Below are 26,168 nucleotides of genomic sequence, written 5' to 3' on the forward strand. Positions count from 1 at the left end.
ATAAAAGAACTTGTACCAGCGAGGAAGATTTACAACAATACAAATATGAAGCAACAGGGCAAAGCATGGCTCTACTGTGTATTCTAATGGTTTGGTGATTTTGACAGATTATTTTCAGCAAAGATCATTTAAGTGGCTGCCTTATGACTCTAGCCTGTGATGTAATGGGAAGGGAGCGCAGTAACTTTGAGACTTATTCCATGTGTTACGAAAACATACTTCGTAGGGAGCACCAGTTGCTTTACCAAAAGGAACAGGTAAGGAACAGCAGCAAAGTGGGCCATTAACAATATCGATCGTCTTTTTTTACTTACAGTGCCTTAGGTTGCTGTCTCTGTTGGTCTATCTGTCTGTCTCTGTCTGCCATCTTTGTCTGTCTGTCTGTCTATCTGTCATCTATCTATTGGCACTGCTGCTCAATTTTTGATTGCACTTCTTAACCATGTTTGTCTTTGGACCCCTGCTGTGCAGGGCAAGCAGATTGAAGGGCTTCTGGGTTGTCTTGTCCCTGGGCTTAGCAGAATCTGCTGTGCACAGATCCAGGGTCCCTGGGCTTGGCAGAATCTGCTGTGCACAGATCCAGGGTGCATAAAATCGTCATGGAGGGTGGCAGTTATGCACATTCTACAAACCATATATGGTGACTGCATGAATATGGGAGGGAGAGGTTTTTTATCAAAAAGGGGAAAGAATTTCTAGTTTTAAAAAAAATGTTTATTACATAGAATTTATAATACTTAGAAAAACAATATTTTGTTACGATTTTTTTTTCAGGAAATGAAGGGAATGCAGAAATCTCAAACACCCTCCACAGCACCTGACTGCCTGGTAAACTAGCTTCTTCTCACAACTGTTTATTCAGCGTGGTGTTTGAATATCAATTGTAGACTGTTAATCCACCACTACTGAGGACTGGAGAGTCCCACTGCTGGAGAGTGCCCTTGTCTCCCTAGACAAGTTGAGCTGCTCCACACTCTGGATTTTTGGAGTAGACCAGGATTTATTTATTGCATTGAATGGGCCACACACTTTGAAAATTATTTGAAATATATTTTTAAACTGACTACTGCCAAAACTGTTTCTCCCCCCTCCTCCTCCCCTCCTCCCACGTTACAGTGCTGTCACCGACAGAATTGCTGTAATACGGAGGAGGTGACGCAGCTGCCTCCAGGGGGAGGAGAATCCGTGCGAGAGCTGTTGCCGCTGTCACTTTTATTTTGGCCACAGGCAGCTGGAGCATCGGCCTGTAATGTGGTTTTGAGGTAAATCTGCAGACAGGAACAAAATGCACAGCTCTTTCTCTGTTACAGCTATGGAATCTGTTCTGCAATGAAAATGGAGTGGGCTCCGCGGCACTGGGAGCCCCAGTATGTTGTACGTCTACTAGGTTCTGTTCTAGACATTGACGTGGAAGTCAAACTGGAGGAATAAAAAAAAGGGGAAAAAATGAATAACGAAAATGGCAAGCAAGTTGGGTGAATTGTAGAAGTCAATGGAAATTATTGGGGAAAAGCTGTAGAATAGTTGTTAGGAAAATTTTGAAACAATTGAGCAATTTGTTAACAGTTCAGCATTGTTTTGCGACAAGGAGACCACTTTGCGTGGCCTTTATACTGGCACAAACGAGATGAATTCTATAGAAAGTTACAAAGTTATTTAATAATGGGAGGATCATGGTCTCAGTAGTAAAATAATTGTGTTTCTGCATAGTTTCCGTTTCTTGCTTGAAGGACAGGGAATATCTGGTGGAGACCTTGGACAACCGTTTGCTCGCCTCAGTCAATTCCTTGAGCCAAAACAGGCGGGAGGCTGTATAAATGTGAGAAACAGGGTCCCATGCCTGTTGTAGGACCCCAATAGCAATTTCATAGAGAAATGAGTGGAGTAGGCAAAGTGCCTGCTAGTCCCAGGTTTACCAAGCATTGAGCGGCCTAACCCATAGTCCTTAAAGGACAGGGCCACTGGAGGACGCTCAGATTAGGTAGGTTTTTATTCGGCTCTTTCAGATTTTTGCAGTGTCAGGTTCCTGGCCCCACAAAAAGCCTCTGACTCACTGGCGGCCCATTATCGCCACCCTTTGGGATCCGCTCACCACCCCCCGCCCCAACAGGCCGTTCGTTAACTAGCCTAGTATTCCCTTGATTTTAGAAGATTAAGGGGTGATTTTTTTATTTTTATTCGTTCATGGGATGTGGACGTCGCTGGCATGGGCAGCACTTATTGCCCATCCCTAGTTGCCCGTGAGAAGGTGGTGGTGAGCTGCTGCCTTCTTGAACTGCAGAGGGCAGTTAAGAGTCAACCACATTGCTGTGGGTCTGGAGTCACATTATAGGCCAGACCAGGTAAGGACATTAGTGAACCAGATGGGTTTTTACAACAATCTGGTAGTTTCATAATCACCAATCACTGATACTAGCTTTTAATTCCAGATTTATTTAATTAATTGAATTTAAATTCCACAGCTGCCTGTGGTGGGAATTTGAACACATATCTCTGGATTATTAGTCCAGTAACATAACCACTATGCTAAAGTACCTGTCTATGTGAGTTTAGGATGATTAAAGGATTTGATGGGGTAGAGAGAAACTATTTCCTCTAGTGGGGGAGTCCAAAATAAGGGGGCATAACCTTAAAATTAGAGCTAGGCCGTTCAGGGGTGATGTCAGGAAGCACTTCCTGACTTTTGTTAGGCAAGGGTATTAAGGGTTATGGAACCAAGGTGGGTAGATGGTGTTAAGATGCAGATCAGCCATGATCTAATTGAATGGCGGTACAGGCTCGAGAGGCTGAATGGCCTAAACCTATTCCTGTAGTTGCTAAGTTCTGCAGTGGGGCTTGAACCCAACCTTCTGACTCATAGTCAAGCGTACTACCACTGTGCTAAGATGACACATGGTGCTGTTTGCTGTTATTCAGAGTGAGGAATGTTTTCCCAGCAAGTAATAGAGCTACAAACACTGGAGTGACACAAAATAAAGGTAGATGCCATGATGGGAGAGTTGGGAGAGGGATGAACTTTGAGCTGAATGACCTTTCTTCATCCCTGATTACTTTTTCTGTTCTTGATGGATGTGCATGTTGCAGAATGCCAAAGTTACCAAATGTCTGTGTTGTTCCTGTTCCTTTTTTTCTCAGTTAGCTGATCTCAGCCATGAGATAATTATAGAGATCACAGCCCTCCGAGCAAAGCTGACTAACCTGGAGGAAGAGAATGCGAGGCTGAAAGACGAGGTCAGGAAAGAAGTGAGACAGGAATATGATGCGTTGGTCAGACACCTGTTTGCATCCTGCTTTGCATTAAAGGTGTGTACACAGGCAGCGATATTAACATATTCCATCTATTTGCACACTCTTATCTCAGCTACAACATCCAAAAGGATATTGAATAAACTCCTAATTCAGCAGAGGGAAGAGGGATTTAGATTTGGGGGTCAGAAGTCTGTTAAAAGAAAAAAAAATCAGATCAGGTCCTGAACTCATTCCTACATTCTTCTGTTATCTAAGAAAGGAGAGAGTAGAGAATTACATAGAATTTATAGCACAGAAACAGGCCCTTCAGCCAAACTAGCCTATGCCGGTGTTTATGGTCCACACGGGCCTCCTCCCACTCTACTCCATCTACCTATCAGCATAACCTTCTATTCCTTTCTCCCTCATGTACTTATCCAGCTTCCCCTTAAATGCAGCTATGTTATTCGCCTCAACTACTCCCTCTGGTGATTGTGCATTTCCTGTACGTTTTATGAATGTCAATACTTTCCGATCATTGGGAAAGCAGTTGGGATGCACCATTGGCGAGCACACCAGGTCTGCAGTATCAGTATCAGCTCGTTAACCCTTTCTTTGCTGGAAGTAACAATCATGGGAAAAAGTCCCTCGTGTCAGTGAATGTTCGCAACACTTGTACATGCAGTGGGCAGATCGCTGAAGGTTATTTCTAGTAAACTTAGAATACTTATGTATTGTAAACATAGGAAACACTTCAACATATTTCTAGTGAAATCACAGAACAGTTTCAAATCATCTTGCCGGAGCGGTGTTTGAGCGGCCTGTAGGTAGCAACTGCCCGAAAAGGTTTTGGTTAAATAGAAATGGCACTTTATTCAGAGCCCTGAAACCTTGAATAATGGTACAGTCCTTCCAGAATTTAGAGATTTGATCTTAAGGTTCAGATTTTTTTATTCGTTCATGGTATGTAGGCGCTGCTGGCAAGACCAGCATTTATAAGAACATAAGAACATAAGAAATAGGAGCAGGAGTCGGCCATTCGGCCCTTCGAGCCTGCTCCGCCATTCAATGGGATCATGGCTGATCTTCTGCCTCAGCTCTATTCACCGGCCCTATCGCCATATCCCTTGATGCCCTTACTAGTCAGAAATCTATCGACTTCTGTTTTGAATATATCCGATGACTGAGCCTCCACAGCCTTCTGGGGTAGAGAATTCCAAAGATTCACTACCCTCTGTGTGAAGAAATTTCTTCTCATCTCAGTCCTGAATGACCTACCATTTATCCTGAGGCTGTGGCCCCTGGTTCTAGACTCCCCAGCCAAGGGAAACATTCTCCCAGCATCCACCCTATCAAGCCCTGTAATAATTTTGTATGCTTCAATGAGATCCCCTCTCATTATCCGAATTCAAGCGAATACAGGCCTAGTTTACTCAATCTCTTCTCATACGACAGTCCCGCCATCCCAGGAATCAATCTCGTGAACCTTCGTTGCACTCCCTCTATGGCAAGTATATCCTTCCTTAGGTAAGGAGACCAAAATTGTACACAGTACTCCAGGTGTGGTATCACCAAGGCCCTATATAATTGGAGTAAGACTTCTTTACTCCTGTACTCAAATCCTCTTGTAATGAAGGCCAGCATACCATTTGGCTTCCTAATGGCTTGCTCCACCTGTGCATTCACTTTCAGTGACTCATGTACAAGGACACCCAGGTCCCTTTGAGCATCTGCATTCCCCAATCTTTCACCATTTAGTAAATACTTTGCCTTTCTGTTTTTTCTACCAAAGTGGATAACTTCACATTTACCCACATTATAATCCACAGTTCTCGCCCACTCACCGAGCCTATCGCGATCCCCTTGAAGCCTCTTCATATCCTCTTCACAACTGCCACTGCCACCTAGCTTTGTATCATCAGCAAATTTGGAAATGTTACATTTAGTCTCCTCATCCAAATCATTGATATAGATTGTGAATAGCTGGGGCCCAAGCACCAATCCTTGCGGTACCCCACTAGTCACAGCCTGCCATCCTGAAAATGACCCGTATATCCCTACTCTTTGTTTTCTGTCTGTTAACCAATTTTCAATCCATGCTAGTATATTACTCCCAATTCCATGTGCCCTAATTTTGTTCACCAACCACTTGTGTGGGACCTTATCGAAGGCCTTCTGAAAATCCAGATACACCACATCTACCGGTTCCCCTTTGTCTACTCCACTAGTTGCATCCTCAAAGAACTCGAATAGGTTTGTTAAACAGAATTTCCCTTTCATAAATCCATGTTGACTCTGCCCATCTTACTATTAGTTTCTAAGTGCCCAGTTATTGCATCCTTTATAATAGATTCCAGCATTTTCACAACTACTGATGTGAGGCTAACAGGTCTGTAGTTCCCCGTTTTCTCTCTCCCTCCTTTCTTAAATAGTGGGGTTACATTTGCTATCCTCCAATTTGCAGGAACCGTTCCAGAACCTATAGAATTTTGGAAGATGACAACCAATGCGTCCACTAACCCAATGCCCACCTCTTTCAAAACCCTAGGATGTAGATCATCCGGTCCTTGGGATTTATCGACTTTTAGTCCCATTAATTTTGCTAGTACTGTTTTTTTCACTAATAATAATTTCTTTAAGTTCCTCATTCTCCCAAACCCTTGGTTTTCTCGTATTTCTGGGAGGTTTTTTGTGTCTTCCTCCGTGAAGACAGGAACAAAGGGGTCGATTTTCATTGACCCGTGGAGTCGGGATTGGAGGTATGCGGGGGGGTTAAAGTCCCGAATTCAGGGGTCCCGACACCATCCCACCCCCAACCCGCCTCCATGTAAGTTTCAAAGGAGGCGGGTACCCGCCCCGCACTGGGACCCGCCTACCCGAGGCAGGAAGGGATTAGTGCCAATTAACTGCCTGTTAACAGGTAGTTAACAGGCAGTTTTTAGTCTAATCCCTATTTTAAAGCTTGAAGTGTGGGATTCTTGATGGCTCCAAACCATGCCAAGGAGTCGGGCCATCGGGTTGAAGGACTTGGAGGGGTCAAGATGTCGATGTTCAGGTGAGTGATGGGTGCATGAGTGCAAAGGTAAGTGTGTTTGGTGTGTCTAAAGTGTGTAAAGCAGTTTAAATTACCTGTACTTACCTTTTCAGCCTTTCTTCCTCTAGGTTTCGGGAGTCCATCATCTCACCGGCACAGAAAGCAGAATGGCTGCGAACTGTCAAAAGTGACAGCCTGCAGCTTTCTGTGCCGGTGAGATTTCTAACTGAGTCTGTGTAGAAGGACTCAGGTTAGAAGTAAGACTGTCAGTGTTTGACAGCTTCAAACAGCTGTGAAACACTGATATTTCATCTGTCAACACGTCTTGACAGATGAAATTTCAGTCTGTGACGTCACCTGTTGCCGGGTGGCCCTTAATTGGCCTGCTGAGCCCACTGGGTGGGCTCAACAAGGTCAATCAAGTTAAAATCGCCTGGATTGGCCGCATCTCGATGGAGACGGGACTACAACCCCAAGAGTTGTAGTCCCGCCTCCTTCCCGACTTCTGAATGAAAATCACCCCCAAAGTATTTATTTAATTTCTCTGCCATTTCCTCATTCCCCATTATAAATTCTCCCATCTCTGACTGTAAAGGACCTACATTTACCTTCGCCAGTCTTTTCCTTTTCACAAACCTATAGAAGCTTTTACAATTCGTTTCTATATTTTTCGCTAGTTTGTGCTCCTATTCCATTTTCCCTTTCTTTATCAATTGCTGATTTCTAAAAAGATCCCAATCCTCAGGCTGACCGCTTTTTCTGGCAACTTTATAAGCTTCCTCCTTTGACTTAATACTAGTTTTAATTTCTTTTGTTAGTCATGGTTGGATCACTTTTCCTTTTGGGTTTTTATGCCCTAGAGGAATATACGTTTGTTGCAAATTATGCATTATTTCCTTGAATATTAGCCATTGTATGTCCACCTTCATACCTTTTAGTGTAGTCTCCCAATCTACCATGGCCAACTTGTCCCTCATACCCTTGTAGTTTCCTCTGTTTAGATTGAAGACCTTAGTTTCAGATCGGACTACATCACTCTCAAACTTAATGTAAAATTCAATCATATTATGGTCACTTTTCCCTAAAGGCCCCTTTACCACAAGATTATTGATTAGCTCTTTCTCATTACACGTACCAGATCCAGAATAGCCTGTTCCCTGGTTGGTTCTTCCACATACTGATCCAGGAAACCATCTCGCATGCATTCCAAGAATTCGTCCTCCACACCATTAGTGATAATTTGATTTGCCCAGTCAATATGTAGATTAAAGTCCCCCATGATTACCGTGTTGCCCTTGTTACATGCACTTCTAATTTCTTGATTGATACTGTGCCCTACATTACCATTACTGTTTGGTGGCCTATACACAACTCCCACCAATCTTTTTCGCCCTCTGCTGTTTCCTAGCTCCACCCAAACTGATTCCAGTTCTACATCATGATCTGCCGAGCCAAGATCTTTTATCTCTACCGTACTGATCTCATCCCTTATTAACAGCGCTACGCCACCTCCTTTTCCTTTTTGTCTGTCCTTCCTAAATGTTGAGTACCCTGGAACATTCAGTTCCCAGCTTTGGTTACCCTGCAACCATGCCTCTGTAATGGCAATTACATCATACCCATTTACTTCTATTAGTGCTATTAATTCATCCACCTTGTTGCGAATGCTACGTGCATTTAGATAAAGTGCCTTCAACTTTGCCTGTTTAATATTTTTCTGCACTTTGACCCTCTTTACTGTTGGCCTTTGTTTCTGCTCCCTACTAGTTTTGCTGACTACTTTTCTAACTTGCACTTCCAGCTTTGTTTTTCTCCATTCTGGGCTCACACTTGGGTTCCCAGCCCCCTGACAAACTAGTTTAAATCCTTCCCAACAGCACTAGCAAACCCCCCTGCGAGGATATTGGTCCCGGTTCTGCCGAGGTGTAATCCGTCCAGCTTGTACAGGTCCCAGCTTCCCCAGAATTGGTCCCAATGCCTCAGGAATTTAAATCCCTCCCTCCTACACCATCTCTCCAGCCATGCATTCATCTGACCTATTCTCCTATTTCTGCTCTTGCTAGCACGTGGCACTGGGAGTAATCCTGAGATTACAACCTTTGAGGTCCTGCTTTTTAATTTATTTCCTAGCTCCCTATATTCTGCATGCAGGACCTCATCTGTCTTTCTACCTATGTCGTTGGTACCGATATGGACCGCGACCTCTGGCTGTTCACCCTCCCCCTTCAGAATGTCCTGCAGCCGCTCAGTGACATCCTTGACCCTGGCACCAGGGAGGCAACATACCATCCTGGAGTCATTGCCTATCCCTAGTTGCCCTTGAGAAGGTGGTGGTGAGCTGCCTTCTTGAACCGCTGCAGTCCCTGTGGTGAAGGTACTCCCATAGTGCTGTTCGGGAGGGATTTCCAGGATTTTAACCGTGCGACGATGAAGGAACGCCGATATATTTCCATGTCAGGATGGTGTGTGACTTGGAGGGGAACTTGCAGATGATGGTGTTCCCATGCGTCTGCTGCCCTTGTCCTTCTAGATGGTAGAGATCGCAGGTTTGGGAGGTGCTGCTGAAGAAGCCTTGGTGAGTTGCTGCAGTGCATCTTGTAGATGGTACACACTGCAGCCACGCAGTGGAGGAAGTGAATGTTTAAGGTGGTGCATGGGGTGCTAATCAAGCAGGCTGCTTTGTCCTGGATGGTGTTGAGCTTCTTGAGTGTTGTTGGAGCTGCACTCATCCAGGCAAGTGGAGAGTATTCCATCACACTCCTGACTTGTGCCTTGTATATGGTGGAAGGCTTTGGGGAATCAGGAGGTGAGACACTCACCGCAGAATACCCAGCCTCTCACCTGCTCTTGTAGCCACAGTATTTACGTGGCTGGTCCAGTTAAGTTTCTGGTCAATGGTGACCCCCAGGATGTTGATGGTGGGGGATTGTGTGATGGTAATGCCGTTGAATGTCAAGGGACGGTAGTTAGACTCCCACTTGTTGGGGATACTCATTGCCTGGCACTTGTGTGGACGTTTTGACCTTTTGTCTATAGACCATGTGAGTTTCTTTCCTCCAAACCCCTGCAGCTTTATTGCTTGCTCCCAAACCCATTTATAATTCTGCCTTGGTTATATCAGCTAATAATGAGATTATATGGCCACTCCTGGGATAATAGTCGCCTCCTAGTGCAGGCTGTTAAAAGGAGAATGTTAGTCTGGTCGACGAGCTGCTTGGGAGAGATTTCAGCTGATTCAGGTTGGGAAGCAAGACATTTGCAGGTGACAGAGTTGCAATTTACTGCAATTGTGGTGAGGAGGAAATGCATCCTCCCCACCCTCGATACACTCATACCTTACTCCAAGTGTCAGACCTGGCTGCTACTCAGCCTTTGACTTTGGGTTCGAGTCAGAAGAGCAAGATAGATGCCGAACCCTGCTTACGCAGCTGGGAGGGGAGCTCCTGGATATGTCACCATTTTGATCCTTCTTGAAAAGATAGCCAGGATTTAACTCTTCACACCTCCAGGGTAGGGATCGGATATTGGGCAGGAACCCATGATGCTGGATCCTGAACTATTTCTTCACCACTCCAGTTTTTAAGGTTTTTAAGGTAGTATTGTGTGTTGGATATCACAAATCCTGCTGTGCCATATTAGTAACAAATGCTGTATCTGTTGGTATGAAATTCCTTTGTCTGCTATGTTAATGAAGGTCTATGTTGGTCTATTTATTTTGAACAGATTAAGTATTTGTAGCTAATGCCTCAATTGTCTATAATACCAATGAGAGAGGCCATCTGCAGTGGCCAGTGTGATGTTGTGTGGATAAATGATTTCGCTGCCTCTGTGACCGCCAATCTTGACACATTCATAACAACAGGAAAAGCTGGATGAATACCACATCAACATGAACAAAACAGTCTGCAAACTGATCAGTGAAGTGAGAAGAAACGGGGTGGAAAACATGATTATCCTCAAGAGGAAGGTCGGCTCCACAAAGAACGATGACGCTTTAAAAGAGAACCTGGCACGGGTAAGCAAGTCCATCAACGTTCTACTTTTACCAGAGGTAAAACCCTTTGAAGTGTTTCTTGGTCCAGAGGTTACTCCGACCCTTGACCTCGGTTCAGCTTCAACTGGCTGAAAACTGTTGTGCAACTACCAACTGTGGTTTCATTCCATCCCTGTTGCATTGAATCAGAGCTCCTGTCATAAAGTTATGAGAATCTAAGAGAACAAATGGAAAAATACAAAAATATTAAAAACATAGGAATGTTCATGCAATAAATAACTCCAAAGTTGTGTACACATGTACGTATCTATACCAAATATAGATATCAAATTTGCTTTTGTACGTTACTATATCTATGGTTTAGCTTTGTGCCAAAGCTTTCTCCAGTGCACTAAAACCCATGAGGACTGAATAACCTTTTCTTCATTCAAACAACAAAACAAAAGCAAAATACTGCAGATGCTTGAAATCTGAAATAGAAACAGAAAATGCTGGAAACACTCAGCAGGTCAGGCAGCATCTGTGGAGAGAGAAACAGAGTTAACGTTTCAGGTCGACCTTTCGTCAGAACTGGAAAAAGTTGGAGATGTAACAGGTTTTAAGCAAGTGTAGGGGCAGGGAAAGGGGGGAGGGGAGGAAAGAACAAAAGGGACGGTCTGTGATAGGATGGAAGGCAGGAGAGATTAAAAGACAAAAGGGATGATGGTACAAGGCAAAAGGAGATGGTAATGGGACAAGTTAAGAAACAAAAGATGAGTCTAGAAGAGGTGTAAATGGGAATGGCAGAATCATCAACAGCTGCCGTGTGAAAAAATAAGGGCAGAGGTTCTGGTCTGAAATAGTTGAACTCGATGTTGAGTCCAGAAGGCTGTAAAGTGCCTAATCGAAAGATGAGGTGCTGTTCCTCGAGCTTACGTTGAGCTTCGTTGAAACAGTGTACGAGGCCGAGGACCGAGAGGCCAGAGACCTATTCTCCATTATTGTCTAAGTAATCATGTAGTCCCCTCTTGTAGATTTTGCTTTCAGAGATCCTTTTGTTAATCACCTGAGGCATTGTTTTCAAAGTATAACCTACTCACCAATTTTAATATTTTTCAATAAACTGAATTTCTGGAGAGATCCTCCAGAGGTTTTGAGAATTCACATAATTTATAGAAATGACATTTTCACTAACCTGATTCAGCTAATTTCTTTTAAATAATAACTTTGTGGACAATTATTACAATAGACAAAACTCCAAGTCCATTAAGGATTTAATAAATTAATAATTTAAAGATATGGGGCTAGATTTTCAGTTGCTTGCGCCAGCAGTTAGCGCCTTAAGAGAAGTGATTTTCGGGCGCTATGCGTGTAGCGCCCGGGCGCAGCGCAGTTTGCGCCCCGCCCCAAATTAAGTTGCCCGTTAGCGCCGGTGCAAAGTTTAGCGGCCGCCCGGATGCGCGCGCAGAAAATGACGTCACATCCTCGTGCAACGCCCTTTGGCCGCCCCGAATCCAAACTTCAGTCGGACCGCCCGATTGTGCGGCTGGCGTCCAGTGCGTTTGTAAAATGGAACGCAACACACCCTGGGGAGCGCAAATTAAAGGGCCCTCCTCCTGCACTATAATGGAAGGGACCAGTGTGTTGTGAATGGTGTATTTATCTCCTCCTCCTCCTCCTCCTCCTCCTCCTCCTCCTCCTCCTCCTCCTCCTCCTCCTCCTCCTCCTCCTCCTCCTCCTCCTCCTCCTCCTCCTCCTCCTCCTCCTCCTCCTCCTCCTCCTCCTCCTCCTCCTCCTCCTCCTCCTCCTCCTCCTCCTCCTCCTCCTCCTCCTCCTCCTCCTCCTCCTCCTCCTCCTCCTCCTCCTCCCGCCTTTGCAAAACACACATGCACCCTTCCCCTTTAAGAGCTCACTGGCACCAGAGTGTCTGCCGTGCGCAGCGCTCTGCACCGCCGGCTTAGCGCCTAAAGATAGTAGTGGAACGCCTCTTTTAGCGCTCCACCTACCTCTTAGGGCGAAGCCACTGAATTTCCGGCAACGGGGCGCTACTTTGGGGCGGGCGCTAAGGTTAGCGCCCCAAAACTGTCTATACTGAAAATCTAGGCCCAGGAGTTATAAACTTTTTACTTTGCAGCTAATAAATTACAACAAAATCAGATGAGATGACAAAAATTAGAAAATTTGACAAGGCTTTTTATGGGTTGGCATTTTTAACACTCATTTCCTTTAGAACTTATTTATGTATGAATTTTAACCTTCCTGGAATCAACATTTCCAATGCAGAACTTTGATCTCGCTTTCTGCTACTTGGCAATGTTATTTTTAAATGCGTACTTGGGTTTTGTACCTGTTTTGCCATGTTAGCTAATCTGCATTTAGATTGTAAACAGCAAGACAATTAATTTAATCAGATCATTTGTACAGCAATGGAGGGAGGTCTTTATCAATTGAAGAGCATCCTAGACACCTGATCAAGAAAGTTAAATGATGCTTCCCATTGCATTCCTGTGCATTTGTAAAGTTAATAAAGGAAATCAATACCTAGGCAGGGGGAAGGTTCTTCAAACTGATTGCTCTATAATACTTTCTACCTGTCTATTTTCCTACTGAGGGAACAATTTGAATAAACCCCACTACGCTGGGCCTTGGATGAGCAAAGACTCACTTGAGTAACGTATACAAAAGGTCCATTTCATTCCGTTCCAATTATGTTGAGAAGCGATTAAACTCTGTGGTTTATAGTTTCTAAAGTCTCTGTGGTGTAGCGGGGACTGTTTATAAACCAGGGCCCTTAAATATACTATTTAACGGTAGTGTAATTGGTGGGATTGATTTGATTTAATTTAATTGCAATTAATTAAAGGGTAAGTCATGGCAGGAGAACCCAGCCCTGTTGTATGCTCCTCCTGCGCTATGTGGGAACTCAGGGACACTTCCTGTGTCCCTGACAACTATGTGTGCAGGAAGAGTGTCCAGCTGCAGCTACTGGCAGACCGCATTGCGGTGCTGGAGCTGCGATTGGATTCATACTGGACCATTCGCGAGGCTGAGGAGGTCGTGAATAGCATGTTTGATCAGTTGGTCACACCGCAGGCAAAGGTTGGACAGGCAGAAAGGGAATGGGTGACCAACAGACAGAGTACTAGGCACAGGCAGGTAGTGCAGGGGTCCCCTGTGGACATCCCCCTCTCAAACAGATAAACCACTTTGAGTACTGTTGGGGGGGATGGCTTACCAGAGGAAGGCAGCAGCAGCCAACTTCCTGGCACCAGGGTCTGCTGCACAGGACGGGAGGAAAAAGAGGGGGAGAGCTATAGTAATAGGGGATTCTATTGTAAGGGGAATAGATAGGCATTTCTGCGGCCGCAAACGAGACTCCAGGATGGTGTGTTGCCTCCCTGGTGCAAGGGTCAAGGATGTCTCAGAGCGGCTGCAGAACATCTTGGAAGGGGAGGGTGAACAGCCAGTTGTCGTGGTACATATAGGTACCAACGATATAGGTAAAAAGCGGGATGAGGTCGTAAAAGCGGAATATAGGGAGTTAGGAGGTAAATTTAAAAATAGGACCTCAAAGGTAGTAATCTCAGGATTGCTACCAGTGCCACGTGCTAGTCAGAGTAGAAATAGAAGGATATTTCAGATGAATACATGGCTAGAGGAATGGTGCAAGGGGGAGGGATTCAAATTCCTGGGACATTGGAACCGGTTCTGGGGTAGGTGGGACCATTTCAAACCGGACGGTTTGCACCTGGGCAGGGCTAGTGCTCTGGGGGAGGGTTTAAACTAAAATGGCAGGGGGTTGGGAACCTGAGCAAGGGGACAGAGCAAAGGGAAACAAGGATAAAAGCAAAAGATAGGAAGGAGAAAAACAAAAGTGGCAGTCAGAGAAATCAACGGTTTAAATCAAACATGGCATCAGTAAATAATAATTCTAACAGGTGTAAGAGCGTTAAAAAAACAAGCCTGAAGGCTTTGTGTCTTAATGCGAGGAGCATTCGTAATAAGGTGGATGAATTAGCTGCGCAAATAGAGGTAAACGAATATGATTTGATTGGGATTACAGAAACATGGCTCCAGGGTGGCCAAGGCTGGGAACTCAACATCCAGGGGTATTCAATATTCAGGAAAGATAGGCAAAAAGGAAAGGGAGGTGGGGTAGCATTGCTGGTTAAAGAGGGGATTAACACAATTGTAAGGAAGGATATTAGCTCTGATGATGTGGAATCTGTATGGGTAGAACTGAGAAATACCAAGGGGCAGAAAACGTTAGTGGGAGTGGTATATAGACCTCCAAACAGTAATGCGGAGGTTGGGGACGGCATTAAAAGGGAAATTAGAGAAGCGTGCAATAAGGGCACAGCAGTCATCATGGGTGACTTTAATCTACATATAGATTGGGCTAACCAAATTAGTAACAATACTGTGGAGGAGGAATTCCTGGAGTGTTTAAGGGATGGTTTCCTGGACCAATATGTCGAGGAACCAACCAGAGATCAGGCCATCTTAGACTGGGTATTATGTAACGAGAAAAAATTAATTAGCAGTCTTGTTGTACGAGGCCCCTTGGGTCGGAGCGATCATAATATGATCGAATTCTTCATTAAGATGGAGAATGAAGTCGTCGACTCAGAGACTAGGGTCCTAAATTTAAATAAAGGAAACTACGATGGTCTGAGGCGCGAGTTGGGTAGGATTGATTGGGGAATGTCACTCAAAGGGTTGACGGTGGATAGGCAATGGCAAACATTCAAAGACCGCATGGATGAACTACAGAATTTGTTCATCCCAGTTTGGCATAAAAATAAAACAAAAAAGGTGACTCAACCGTGGCTAACGAGGGAAATTAGGGATAGCATAAGATCCAAGGAGAGGACATATAAATTGGCCAGAAAAAGCAGTAAACCTGAGTATTGGGAGCAGTTTAGGATTCAACAAAGGAGGACAAAGGGATTAATTAAGAAAGGGAAAATAGAATATGACGGTAAGCTTGCAGGGAACATAAAAACTGACTGTAAAAGCTTTTATAGATATGTGAAGAGAAAAAGATTGGTGAAGTCAAGCGTAGGTCCCTTGCAGTCAGAATCAGGGGAATTTATAATGGGGAACAAAGAAATGGCAGACCAATTAGATACATATTTTGGTTCTGTCTTCACAAAGGAGGACACAAATTACCTCCCAGAGAGGTCGGGGAACATAGGGTCTGATGAAAGGGAGGAACTGAAAGAAATCAGTATTTGTAGGGAAATGGTGTTCGGGAAATTGATGGGATTGAAGGCCGATAAATTCCCAGGGCCTGATAATCTACATCCTAGGGTACTTAAGGAAGTGGCCCTAGAAATAGTTGATGCTTTGCTGATCATCTTCCAGCATTCGATGGAATCTGGAACAGTACCCATGGATTGGAGGGTAGCTAATGTTACCCCACTATTCAAAAAAGGTGGTAGAGAGAAAACGGGGAATTACAGACTGGTAAGCCTGACATCGGTAGTGGGGAAAATGCTAGAGTCCATTATAAAAGATGTAATAGCAGAGCACTTGGAAAACAGTGACAGGATCGGACAAAGTCAACATGGAATTACAAAAGGTAAATCGTGCTTGACTAATCTACTGGAATTTTTTGAGGATGTAACTGGTAAAATAGATAAGAGAGAACCAGTGGATGTGGTGTATTTGGACTTTCAGAAGGCTTTTGATAAGGTCCCGCATAAGAGATTAGCGTGTAAAGTTAAGGCACATGGGATTGGGGGCAAGGTATTGACTTGGATAGAGAACTGGTTGGCAGACAGAAAGCAAAGAGTTGGAATAAACGGGTCTTTTTCCGAGTGGCAAGCAGTGACTAGTGGGGTACCGCAGGGATCGGTGCTCGGACCCCAGCTGTTCACAATATATATTAATGATCTAGACAAGGGAACTAGATGTAATATCTCCAAATTTGCAGATGGCACAAAGCTGGGTGGGCGTGTGTGCTGTGAGGAGGATGCCGAGAAACTCCAGGATGATTTGGACAGGTTGGGTGATTGGGCAAAAGCATGACAGATGCAATATAACGTGGATAAATGCGAGGTTATCCACTTTGGTGGCAAAAACAGGAAGGCAGATTATTATCTGAATGGCAATAGATTGGGAGAAGGGGAAGTGCAACGAGACCTGGGTGTCCTTGTGCACCAGTCGCTGAAGGTAAGCGTGTAGGTGCAGCAGGCGGTTAAGAAGGCAAATGGCATGTTGGCCTTCGTAGCGAGAGGGTTTGAGTACAGGAACAAGGATGTCTTGCTGCAGTTGTACAGAGCCTTGGTGAGACCACACCTTGAGTATTGTGTGCAGTTTTGGTCGCCTTATCTGAGGAAGGATGTTCTTGCCATGGAAGGAGTTCAGCGAAGATTCACCAGACTGATACCTGGGATGGCAGGAATGACATATGAGGAGAGATTGGGTCGATTGGGCTTGTACTCGCTAGAGTTTAGAAGAATGAGAGGGGATCTCATTGAAACTTATAAAATTCTGACAGGACTGGACAGACTAGATGCAGGTAGGATGTTCCCGATGGTCGGGGAGTCCAGAACCAGGGGTCACAGTCTAAGGATAAGGGGTAGGCCATTTAGGATAGAAATGAGGAGAAATTTCTTCACCCAGAGAGTGGTGAACCTGTGGAATTCTCTACCACAGAAGGCAGTAGAGGCCAATACATTAAATATATTCAAGAAGGAGTTGGTTATATTTCTTAAGGCTAAAGGGATCAAGGGGTATGGGGAGAAACCAGAGACCGGGTACTGAATTTGGATGATCAGCCATGATCGCATTGAATGGCGGAGCAGGCTCAAGGGGACGAATGGCCTACTCCTGCTCCTATCTTCTATGTTTCTATGATTCCCCCGTCCAATCCCAAAAGTCAAACATAACTAAAAGATAGTGGCCTAGAAATTGAGTTTGCGCTGCGCCGGGGCTTAACGCCGGAAATTTAGCGCCGGTGCTAAGTCGCGCTGTGTGCGCCAAAAATTCAGTAGCGCCGCGCCCAAACGGCGGCCGGCGCTACTGAAGGCTGTTTGCGCCTGAAAACTGGCGCTACGCGCCGCATTGCGGCGCTATTCCGGCGCTGCGGCGCCCGATGCGGTGCGGCAGGCTCGGGAAGTGCAGGCCTCCTCCTTCAGTTAAGGAGGAGCTGCCTGCACCCGCCCGCTGGCCGGTTAAATCGCCACAAAAATGAGCCCGGCACCTCGGGGAAGTGCCGGGCTTGCAGCCGAGAAGCATCTGTTCCGCGGGGGGGGTTGGGGGAGTCCGGGGAGGGAGGTGCGGGCAGGCGGCCGGCGGGAAAGCGGCCGGCCGCCGCTCCACCTTTATGCGCCGGCGCAAAGTCGTGCAAGACTCTGTTGCCAGAGTCTTAGTTGCGGCTGCCACGGGCGAGGCGGCCGCAACTGAATTTCGGCGCTGGGGCCCGTCACCACGGCAACCGGGACGCTGCGCACACCGATGACATCATCGGTGCCGGCGCAGCGCTACCGGTGTAACGCCGATGTTGGGCCCTAGTCAATTTCAAAACCGGCTGTAAGTCCAGCGCAATGCCCTCTAGCGCTGCAAAATGGGCGCTAAGCCCACTCAATTTCTAGGCCAGTGACTTGAGTTGCACTCTGTGTCAACTAAGAGAAGTTCCAGACAAATGTTTTACAGAGTTTATGGGAGAGTACTTTAGATTACAATGCAGCCAATAATTCATAAGATAAACTTCCAACCTGTTAGCATGCCTGCTAGCTTACTGGAAAGAACCCTAGAGAATTGTCCTCGCTTTAAACCTTCAAGAGTCTTTGACCAGTTAACTCATTTCAGCAGGACTCTGCTCCTTTTGTCACCAATGAGTTTTTTCTCTGATCTGCTTGGGCACTCCTGCTCATTCAGGCTGCAGCCCAACTTTCACAACATAGTTTAATATCGGTGATCCACTGATGCAGCCAGGTCAAGCTATAATATTTAATCTCCAGACTGACTTCAAAAATAGTCTTTGGAGCAATCTTTTAGCCATTAAGGGTTGATTTTAAACGGGTTATACTTTATTCCAAAACCGACAAGACAGCTGAGGCTGTGCAAACTTAAAATAACTATAAGTAAAATAGAATTTTACACAGTAGTCAGAAAATAACATTTAAAGACGTATATTAGAAACAGAATGGGGAAGCAGAGAGAATGGGAGGAACAGTGACGACAGGCCGAGCAGATATAAAGCTCTTACCGTTGCTTCGATTTTAAACTTGTTACAGCCAATGTTACCTTAACAATGCTCCTTACAGATGAATAGAATTTTATAGTCACACAATTATTAGATTTTTCAGCATCGTGGTGAGTGAGTTGAAATTGTTGCCAATACTTCAGACTTAAAAGGATGGGGAGAAATGGGTGGACTTGAGGGTGGGAAAGAAGGGGGATGATCACAAGAAAATATTCATGCTGGTTGATATATATGTGCAGACATTTAGGGCTGGATTTTCATTGGGCCGTGGAGTCGGGATTGGAGGTGTGCGGGGGTTTAAAATTCCGAAATCGGGGGTCCTGACCCATCCCGCCCCCAACCCACCTCCATGCCAGTTTCAAAGGAGGCGGGTACCCGCTCCGCACTGGGACCCGCCTCCCCCGGGAAGGGGATTAGTGTCAATTAACTGCTTGTTAGTTAACAGGCAGTTTTTAGCCTAATCCCTAGTTTCATTGTTGAAATGTGGGATTCCCGACGACTCCAAACCACACCAAGTTAGTGAGGCGGGCCATTGGGATGAAGGGCTTGGAGGGGTCGAGATGGCCGGTGTTAGAATAAAATTTTGCTGGACAAGATTTTGCTGGAAAAGACACAAACAACAAATTCGCTGACTGGGACTAATTGGATCACTGAGGACTAACAAGGTTCACTGGTATCCTATCATCGAACTAATCACTTGTATCCTATTATCGAACTAATCACATTCCGCCGGGGAACAAGACGGAACGAAGACCTGAAGAGGCAGAATTGGCAACACAAGTGTGTAAACTCCTGACTGGAGGAAAATAACGATATGCGCTAATAAACGAATTGATTGGATGAATGTAAATGATCTAAAACCAACTTCTTGGAATTGTATATAAGCTCGGCACGTACTACAATCGGGGAGAAGGTGCTCTCGTAGACCGCGTGGTTGCAGACGCTTCTCCCAGAGCTCTGTCATTTAATAAAGTTGTCTCTCTTACTCAAAGTCTAGTTTCCGAGGAATCATTTTTCCTACAACAGCCGGTGTCCGGTGTTCAGGTGAGTGATGGGTGCATGAGTGCAGAAATAAGTGTGTTTGGTCTGTGTAAAGTGTTTAAAGAAGTTCTACTAACCTTTACTTACCTTTACAGCCTTCCTTCCTTCAGGTCTCGGGAGTCCCTCATCTCACCGGCACAGAAAGCAGAATGGCCGCCAGCTGTCAAAATCTGCAGCCTCTGCTTTCTGTTCCAGGGAGATCTCTAAATCATCCTGAGAGGAAGGAATTAACTTGGAGTACAGATTGTCAGTGTTTGACAGCTTCAAACAGTTGTCAAACACTGATATTTCATCTGTCAAAAGGTCTTGACAGATGAAATTTCAATCTGTGATGTCACCTGTTGCCAGGTGGCCCTTAATTGGCCTGCTGAGCCCGCTGGGTGGGCTCAACAAGGTCAATCAAGTCTAAATCGCGTGGGTTGGCTAGAACTCGATGGAGGCGGGACTACAACCTCAAAAGTTGTAGTCCCGCCTCCTCAATGAAAATCCAGCCCTTACATTTTGCCATCTGAGTGTGTTCATTTTATAAGCTGCCAGTCTGGTTCTTTCACTACAGAGATCAATGGATAGAGGATGGACTGTGTGGTCCCCTTCTCATATCATGGTGACATTGAATTGGACATGCCAATTATGAGTCCTGCATTAAAATGAGAGTAGAACGATGGCTATGATGTGGTGGGACAGAAAGGTTGCCTCAATGATGTTCCTGTGATGTTGCTGAAATGGAGCCTGTTGGGGAGCAGCAAAAGGGGCTGGGGGTCCCTTTGGAGAGCAGAGTGAAAGATGGAACATCTCTTCTGAAGCGCAAGACCAATCCATTCCTTTTGTTTTCCTAGCAAGATCAGCTGCAGTCCTTACGAGAAGAGAACAGTAAACTGCAGAGATTGATGTGTAAGCTGAAAACTCTGAGCTGCTGGCGACAGACTGTAAAACAGGAGCAGTTCCACAGATCCTGCACTGCCTTGGAGCAGGTGAGAGAAGATGCTCGGACAGAACACACACTGTATAAATCTATAAGGAATCTTGACAACAACCAGCACCTAATGAAGCATGGTGATGGTCTGACACAGATAGTAAGGGACCTGAAAATTGTTCTTAGCATTTCATAAATCTTCAGTGACCGCAAGTGGCCATGTGAAACTTGAAGTCTCTTTACTGATTATTCTTTGTAACTTTTTTAAACACCAGCTGTATTTGTTATTGTGATCTGGAATGCACTGCCTGAAAGGACGGTGGAAGCAGATTCAATACTAATTTTCAAAAGGGAATTGAATATATACTTGAAAAGGAAACTTTCAGGGCTATGGGGAAAGACCGAGGAGTGGGACTAATTGGATAGCTCTTTCAAAGAGCCGGCACAGGCACCATGGGCCGAAAGGCCTCCTTCTGTGCTGTATGATTCTATGATTTAAGGTATTTTATTCAGACTGATTTTGATTACAAAATGTGGACACTAGTTTTCAGGACCACGTAGGTCATTTATCAGGTGAATAATAATAGAAATCGAATCACACCTGCATTTAGTATTTTTACTCATAGAAGATTTTTCTTTTAAGCACTCATTAGAATATAGTGGGTGCCCTTGTTACAATCACTCAACAGCACGTGAATTGATCGTCGAGGTAATGTTTTCTAAATGTAAATATTAAAAGTAAAGTTCATCTTTGAAGAATGAATCTTAGCACAGTGTAACAGGTGTGCATGTGCATATATTCACCTGTAGCTGTCGAGCTGTGCTAAGACTGGGTGGAGATGAAAGGTTACTTGGGCTGGGATGAGTATCCCTTCATAATAGATTGCACTTTAACCTTTGACTCTGGCAGCGCTCGCCCTTCACCTAGTGGCCAGTTCAGGTCGTCCACAGGCAGAGGCCTGAGATCTGAGCCCTGCCAATTTTAATTTTTTGGCAGCTCCGGGGGAATTGGGGGGAATTTCGCCCCCATTCGGCGAGACTGTCCGGCAGAGGCTGGGGTCTCGCCTTCAATATTCAAATGACCTCAAAGCTAGAAGATGCTACATTACCAACAGTGACTGCACTGCAAAAGTACTTCATTGGCTGTAAAGCGCTTTGGGACGCCCTGAGGTCATGAAAGGCGCTACAGAAATGCAAGTCTTTCTTTTATGAGGAAATGCATTTCTGTGGCAGATGGAGTGTCCACCCTGTTGGAGTCACTCCCCAATTCTGTGGAAGATGGAGTGTCCACCCTGTTGGAGTCACTCCCCAATTCTGTGGCAGATGGAGTGTCCACCCTGTTGGAGTCGCTCCCCATTTCTGTGGAAGATGGTGTGTTCACCCTGTTGGAGTCACTCCCCAATTCTGTGGAAGATGGAGTGTCCACCCTTGTTGGAGTCGCTCCCCATTTCTGTGGCAGATGGAGTGTCCACCCTGTTGGAGTCACTCCCCATTTCTGTGGAAGATGGAGTGTCCACCCTGTTGGAGTCACTCCCCATTTCTGTGGCAGATGGCGTGTCCACCCTGTTGGAGTCACTCCCCATTTCTGTGGCAGATGGCGTGTCCACCCTGTTGGAGTCACTCCCCATTTCTGTGGAAGATGGAGTGTCCACCCTGTTGGAGTCACTCCCTATTTCTGTGGAAGATGGAGTGTCCACCCTGTTGGAGTCACTCCCCATTTCTGTGGAAGATGGAGTGTCCACCCTGTTGGAGTCGCTCCCTATTTCTGTGGAAGATGGAGTGTCCACCCTGTTGGAGTCGCTCCCCATTTCTGTGGAAGATGGAGTGTCCACCCTGTTGGAGTCACTCCCCAATTCTGTGGAAGATGGAGTGTCCACCCTGTTGGAGTCACTCCCCATTTCTGTGGCAGATGTAGTGTCCACCCTGTTGGAGTCACTCCCCATTTCTGTGGGAGATGGAGTGTCCACCCTGTTGGAGTCACTCCCCATTTCTGTGGAAGATGGAGTGTCCACCCTGTTGGAGTCACTCCCCAATTCTGTGGAAGATGGAGTGTCCACCCTGTTGGAGGCGCTCCCCAATTCTGTGGAAGATGGAGTGTTCACCCTGTTGGAGTCGCTCCCCATTTCTGTGGAAGCAGTTTTTTTTTCTTTTCCTCAAGACCTAGGATCTGGTCTTCCGATTGACCACTAAATAAAAGAATAATCCACGTGAGGATGGGGAGATCGAGCAAGAGAAAAGAAATTACATTGCAAGTGGGAGGGGGAGGGCAAGAATTGGGGCAATAACTAAAAAGGTTTTCCACTTCCTGATCACTGTAAACCCATGGACATTTAAGTTTTTGCTCACCCGTCACCAAGAAAAGAACAGCTAAAGCGCCTCTCTCTTAGTTCAATTTAAAAATGATGGCAATCGGAGGGAATTGACATGCTGTTTTTTGACCCTTTAACCTTTATGTGTTAACAGGAAGTCATTAAAATCAAGAAGGATTATCTCAATATTAAAATGCTGGCAGAAGAGGAGGTGGGTCTTCTGCATCAGCAGCTTGTAGCTGTGAGAAAAGCACTGAGCAGGTCCCAGTCCGAGAATGAGAAAATGAAGAAAGAGCTGGAAAAAGAGGTACTCGGAGAAACCCCAATCGTTACACACCTCCCAGCATCTAAAAACAATCAGCATCCTGGAGCAGATACAACGCGGTACCCCAGACTGCCGCCCCTACCAGTTACCGTTGCATCAGACATAGATATATAGAAGATAGGAGCAGGAGTAGGCCATTCGGCCCCTCGAGCCTACTCCGCCATTCACTGAGATCATGGCTGATCATCCAAATTCAGTACCCTGTTCCTGCCTTCTCCCCATATCCCTTTAGCCTTAAGAAATATACCTAACTCCTTCTTGAATATAGATACAGACAACCCATCACAGTTGCTAATAATGTACTGAATGCTGTAGTGGGTTAGAATATTGGCCAGACTGGTTAGATGAAAATCTCTCCCAGTTGAATCGGTTCACGGCAGAGTAAAGGCGGACCTTGCCGTGTGCCATTTGGCTGCCGTGTTTCCCTACGTTACAACAGTGAATAAACTTCTAAAGTACTTCATTGGCTGTAAAGCACTTTGGGACGTCTTGTGAAAGGCGCTATATAAACTCAGGTCTTTTCCGTTCCTTTCTACCATTTGTAAGAGAGGGTGTGCGAAAACATTTAGTCCTTCAAAGAGTAAAATGTCTTGTTTAGCAGGTAGCACCCACAGAGATGTCACTGGCGATGCCACGTGCCTGACGCAGAGCTTTTATTCACCACAGAACTGGCTGCTGAAGGAGTACGAGCACCGGGCTTCTCGGGAGCTGAGGAGCCGACAGCAGCTGGAAAGTATGAAGGCATCCAACATGGAGCGACTACTGGATGATATGGAGGAGAAGGAGCAGAGGCTCCATATCCTAAGCAATCAGTTCGAGAAGTCTTCCAAAATCGCTCAGATACAGCAAAATAAAATCGATAAGGAAATCAAACAGGTACTGACTGCATGGCAGGAAGCACGCTTCTGCACTCCATTGTGCTATACAGAAAGTGATAGTAGGTCCGTTTCGATGTGCGATACTAATCTGTGCTGGCTGGATATTTCCAGCTTCTTCTGGAATGAGGGAAAAGTCCCCTGTTCTGGGCATTGGACTGAAGCTGACTGGAAGTCAAGTGATTGGACTGTTGATGTAAGCAGCCTAATCCAAACCTCTTGAGTTTTTCAGAACCGCATACACTACAGTACAGGGTGTCAGAAAACATGTAGTCATACTTGAGTCAAATATTAACTTCTTTATATTGTGAACAATAAGCATGCTTTGAAGGCTCAGTGACTGGTAGAGCACTGGACTCTCAATCAGAGGGCCCAAGTGTGAATGTCAAGCACAATTGACATAAGACCTACCTCTGCTTTTGGCAACCTCTCCTAATTCCTTCCCTCTTCCTGCACAGTCCCCTTGAAGCCCTCTATAAAGTGCCTCGGGACATTTTGAAGTATACAAGACGCTATAACAGTGCTGGTTGTTATTGAGGCTAGCGAACAAGTACCAGTTAGGACATTACCATCCTTGAGAACCAGCGACCAGATCACACAACACAAGTGGATATCACTGAAAACGAACACAGCAGTGTTCACCTGTTCAGTTATTGGGTGATTTTGGGCAGATTCTGGCTGGGCTATGTGACGGGACACTTTGTTGCAGTGAAGCACCGAGTCTCATGTAAGGCACCCAAGGAGGGGGTGGGGTGGGGGGCAACTAAAAACGACTGGCTACTTTGAAGAAGCGCAGGTTGTGTTGAACAAACATTAGAGAAAGTCGAGGATGAAAAGAGAGCATTTGGTCCATTAAGCTCATCCTGCCAGTATTTCAGCTCACCCAGCCTAGCATCCAACTGCCGCCTTCCAACTCAGGTTATCAGTACGCAACCTTAGTGCCTTGCTTGACCCTAAGCTGAGCTGCAAACTGCACATCCAACTATTGCCAAGGCCACCTACTTCCATCTTTGCAACTTTGCCTGCTAACGACCTTCCCTCATCCCTACTATCATTGAAACCCTTTACCCATAGCCTTTGTCACCTCCAGGCTTGATTTCCTCAACAGCTTCCTCATTAGCCTCCCAGGCTTACATACCCTGCATAAACTCCAGCTTGTCCAGAACTCTGCCACTCGTATTCTATTCTGCACCTAATCCTGCACCCCATTGCCCTTGTTCTAGCCGCTCTCTACTGGAAGTGTGCAAGGCACTATAACAGTGCAAGTTGTTGAGGGTAGCGAACAAGTACCAGTTAGGACATTACTGTCCCTGAGAACCTTGGGAACCAGTGACCAGATCACACAACACAAGTGAATCATAGAATGGTTACAGCACGGAAGAAGGCCATTCGGCCTGTCGAGCCCATGCCGACTATCTGCAAGAGCACTTCAGCTAGTCCCACTCCCCCGCCCTTTCCCCGTAGCCCTGCAATTTTTTTTCTTTCAGGTACTTATCCAACTCCCTTTTGAAAGCCGTGATTGAATCTGCCTCCACCACCTTTCTGGCAGTGCATTCCAGATCCTAACCACTCGCTACATAATTTTTTTTTCTTTTGTCGCCTTTGGTTCTTTTGCCAATCGCCTTAAATCTGTGTCCTTTGGTTCTCGACCCTTCCGCCAATGGGAGCAGTTGCTCTCTATCTACTCTGTCCAGACCCCTCATGATTTTGAACACCTCTATCAAATCTCCTCTCGATCTTCTCTGCTCTAAGGAGAACAACCCCAGCTTCTCCCGTCTATCCACATAACTGAAGTCCCTCATCCCTGGAATCATTCTTGTAAATCTTTTCTGCACCCTCTCTAAGGCCTTCACATCCTTCCTAAAGTGCGGTGCCCAGAATTGGACACAATACTTCAGTTGAGGCCGAACCAGTGTTTTATACAGTTTCATCATAACTTCCTTGCTTTTGTACTCTATCCCTCTATTGATGAAACTGTTTTTCCAACCTGTCCTGCCACCTTCAACGATTTGTGCACATATACCCCTAGGTCTCTCTGTTCATGCACCCCCTTTAGGATTGTACCCTTTAGTTTATATGTCCTCTCATCATTCTTTCTACCAAAATGTATCACTTCGCATTTTTCTGCGTTAAATTTCATCTGCCACGTGTCCGCCCATTGCACCAGCCTGTTTATGTCCTCTTGAAGTTTATCAATATCCTCCTCACTGTTAACTCTCCTTCCAAGTTTTGTGTCATCTGCAAATTTTGAAATT

General features: G+C 45.5%; 1 protein-coding gene across 1 annotated transcript in view; it reads left to right on the plus strand.

Moving 5' to 3' along the window:
• The window catches only part of ccdc162 (coiled-coil domain containing 162), a 203,289-nt gene that overhangs the window by 151,155 nt on the left and 25,966 nt on the right, over window positions 1-26,168 (plus strand). The window contains exons 29-35 of the mRNA XM_085997788.1: window positions 108-257; window positions 775-828; window positions 3,136-3,303; window positions 10,125-10,277; window positions 20,328-20,462; window positions 22,868-23,020; window positions 23,705-23,914. Coding sequence (XP_085853914.1) covers window positions 108-257; window positions 775-828; window positions 3,136-3,303; window positions 10,125-10,277; window positions 20,328-20,462; window positions 22,868-23,020; window positions 23,705-23,914 — 1,023 coding nt within the window. The remainder of the gene's footprint in view (window positions 1-107; window positions 258-774; window positions 829-3,135; window positions 3,304-10,124; window positions 10,278-20,327; window positions 20,463-22,867; window positions 23,021-23,704; window positions 23,915-26,168) is intronic.

The sequence above is a fragment of the Somniosus microcephalus genome, chromosome 9 (genome assembly GCF_052327205.1).
Source record: "Somniosus microcephalus isolate GS21.2 chromosome 9, FLI_Smic_1.0, whole genome shotgun sequence".
NCBI lineage: Eukaryota > Metazoa > Chordata > Chondrichthyes > Squaliformes > Somniosidae > Somniosus > Somniosus microcephalus.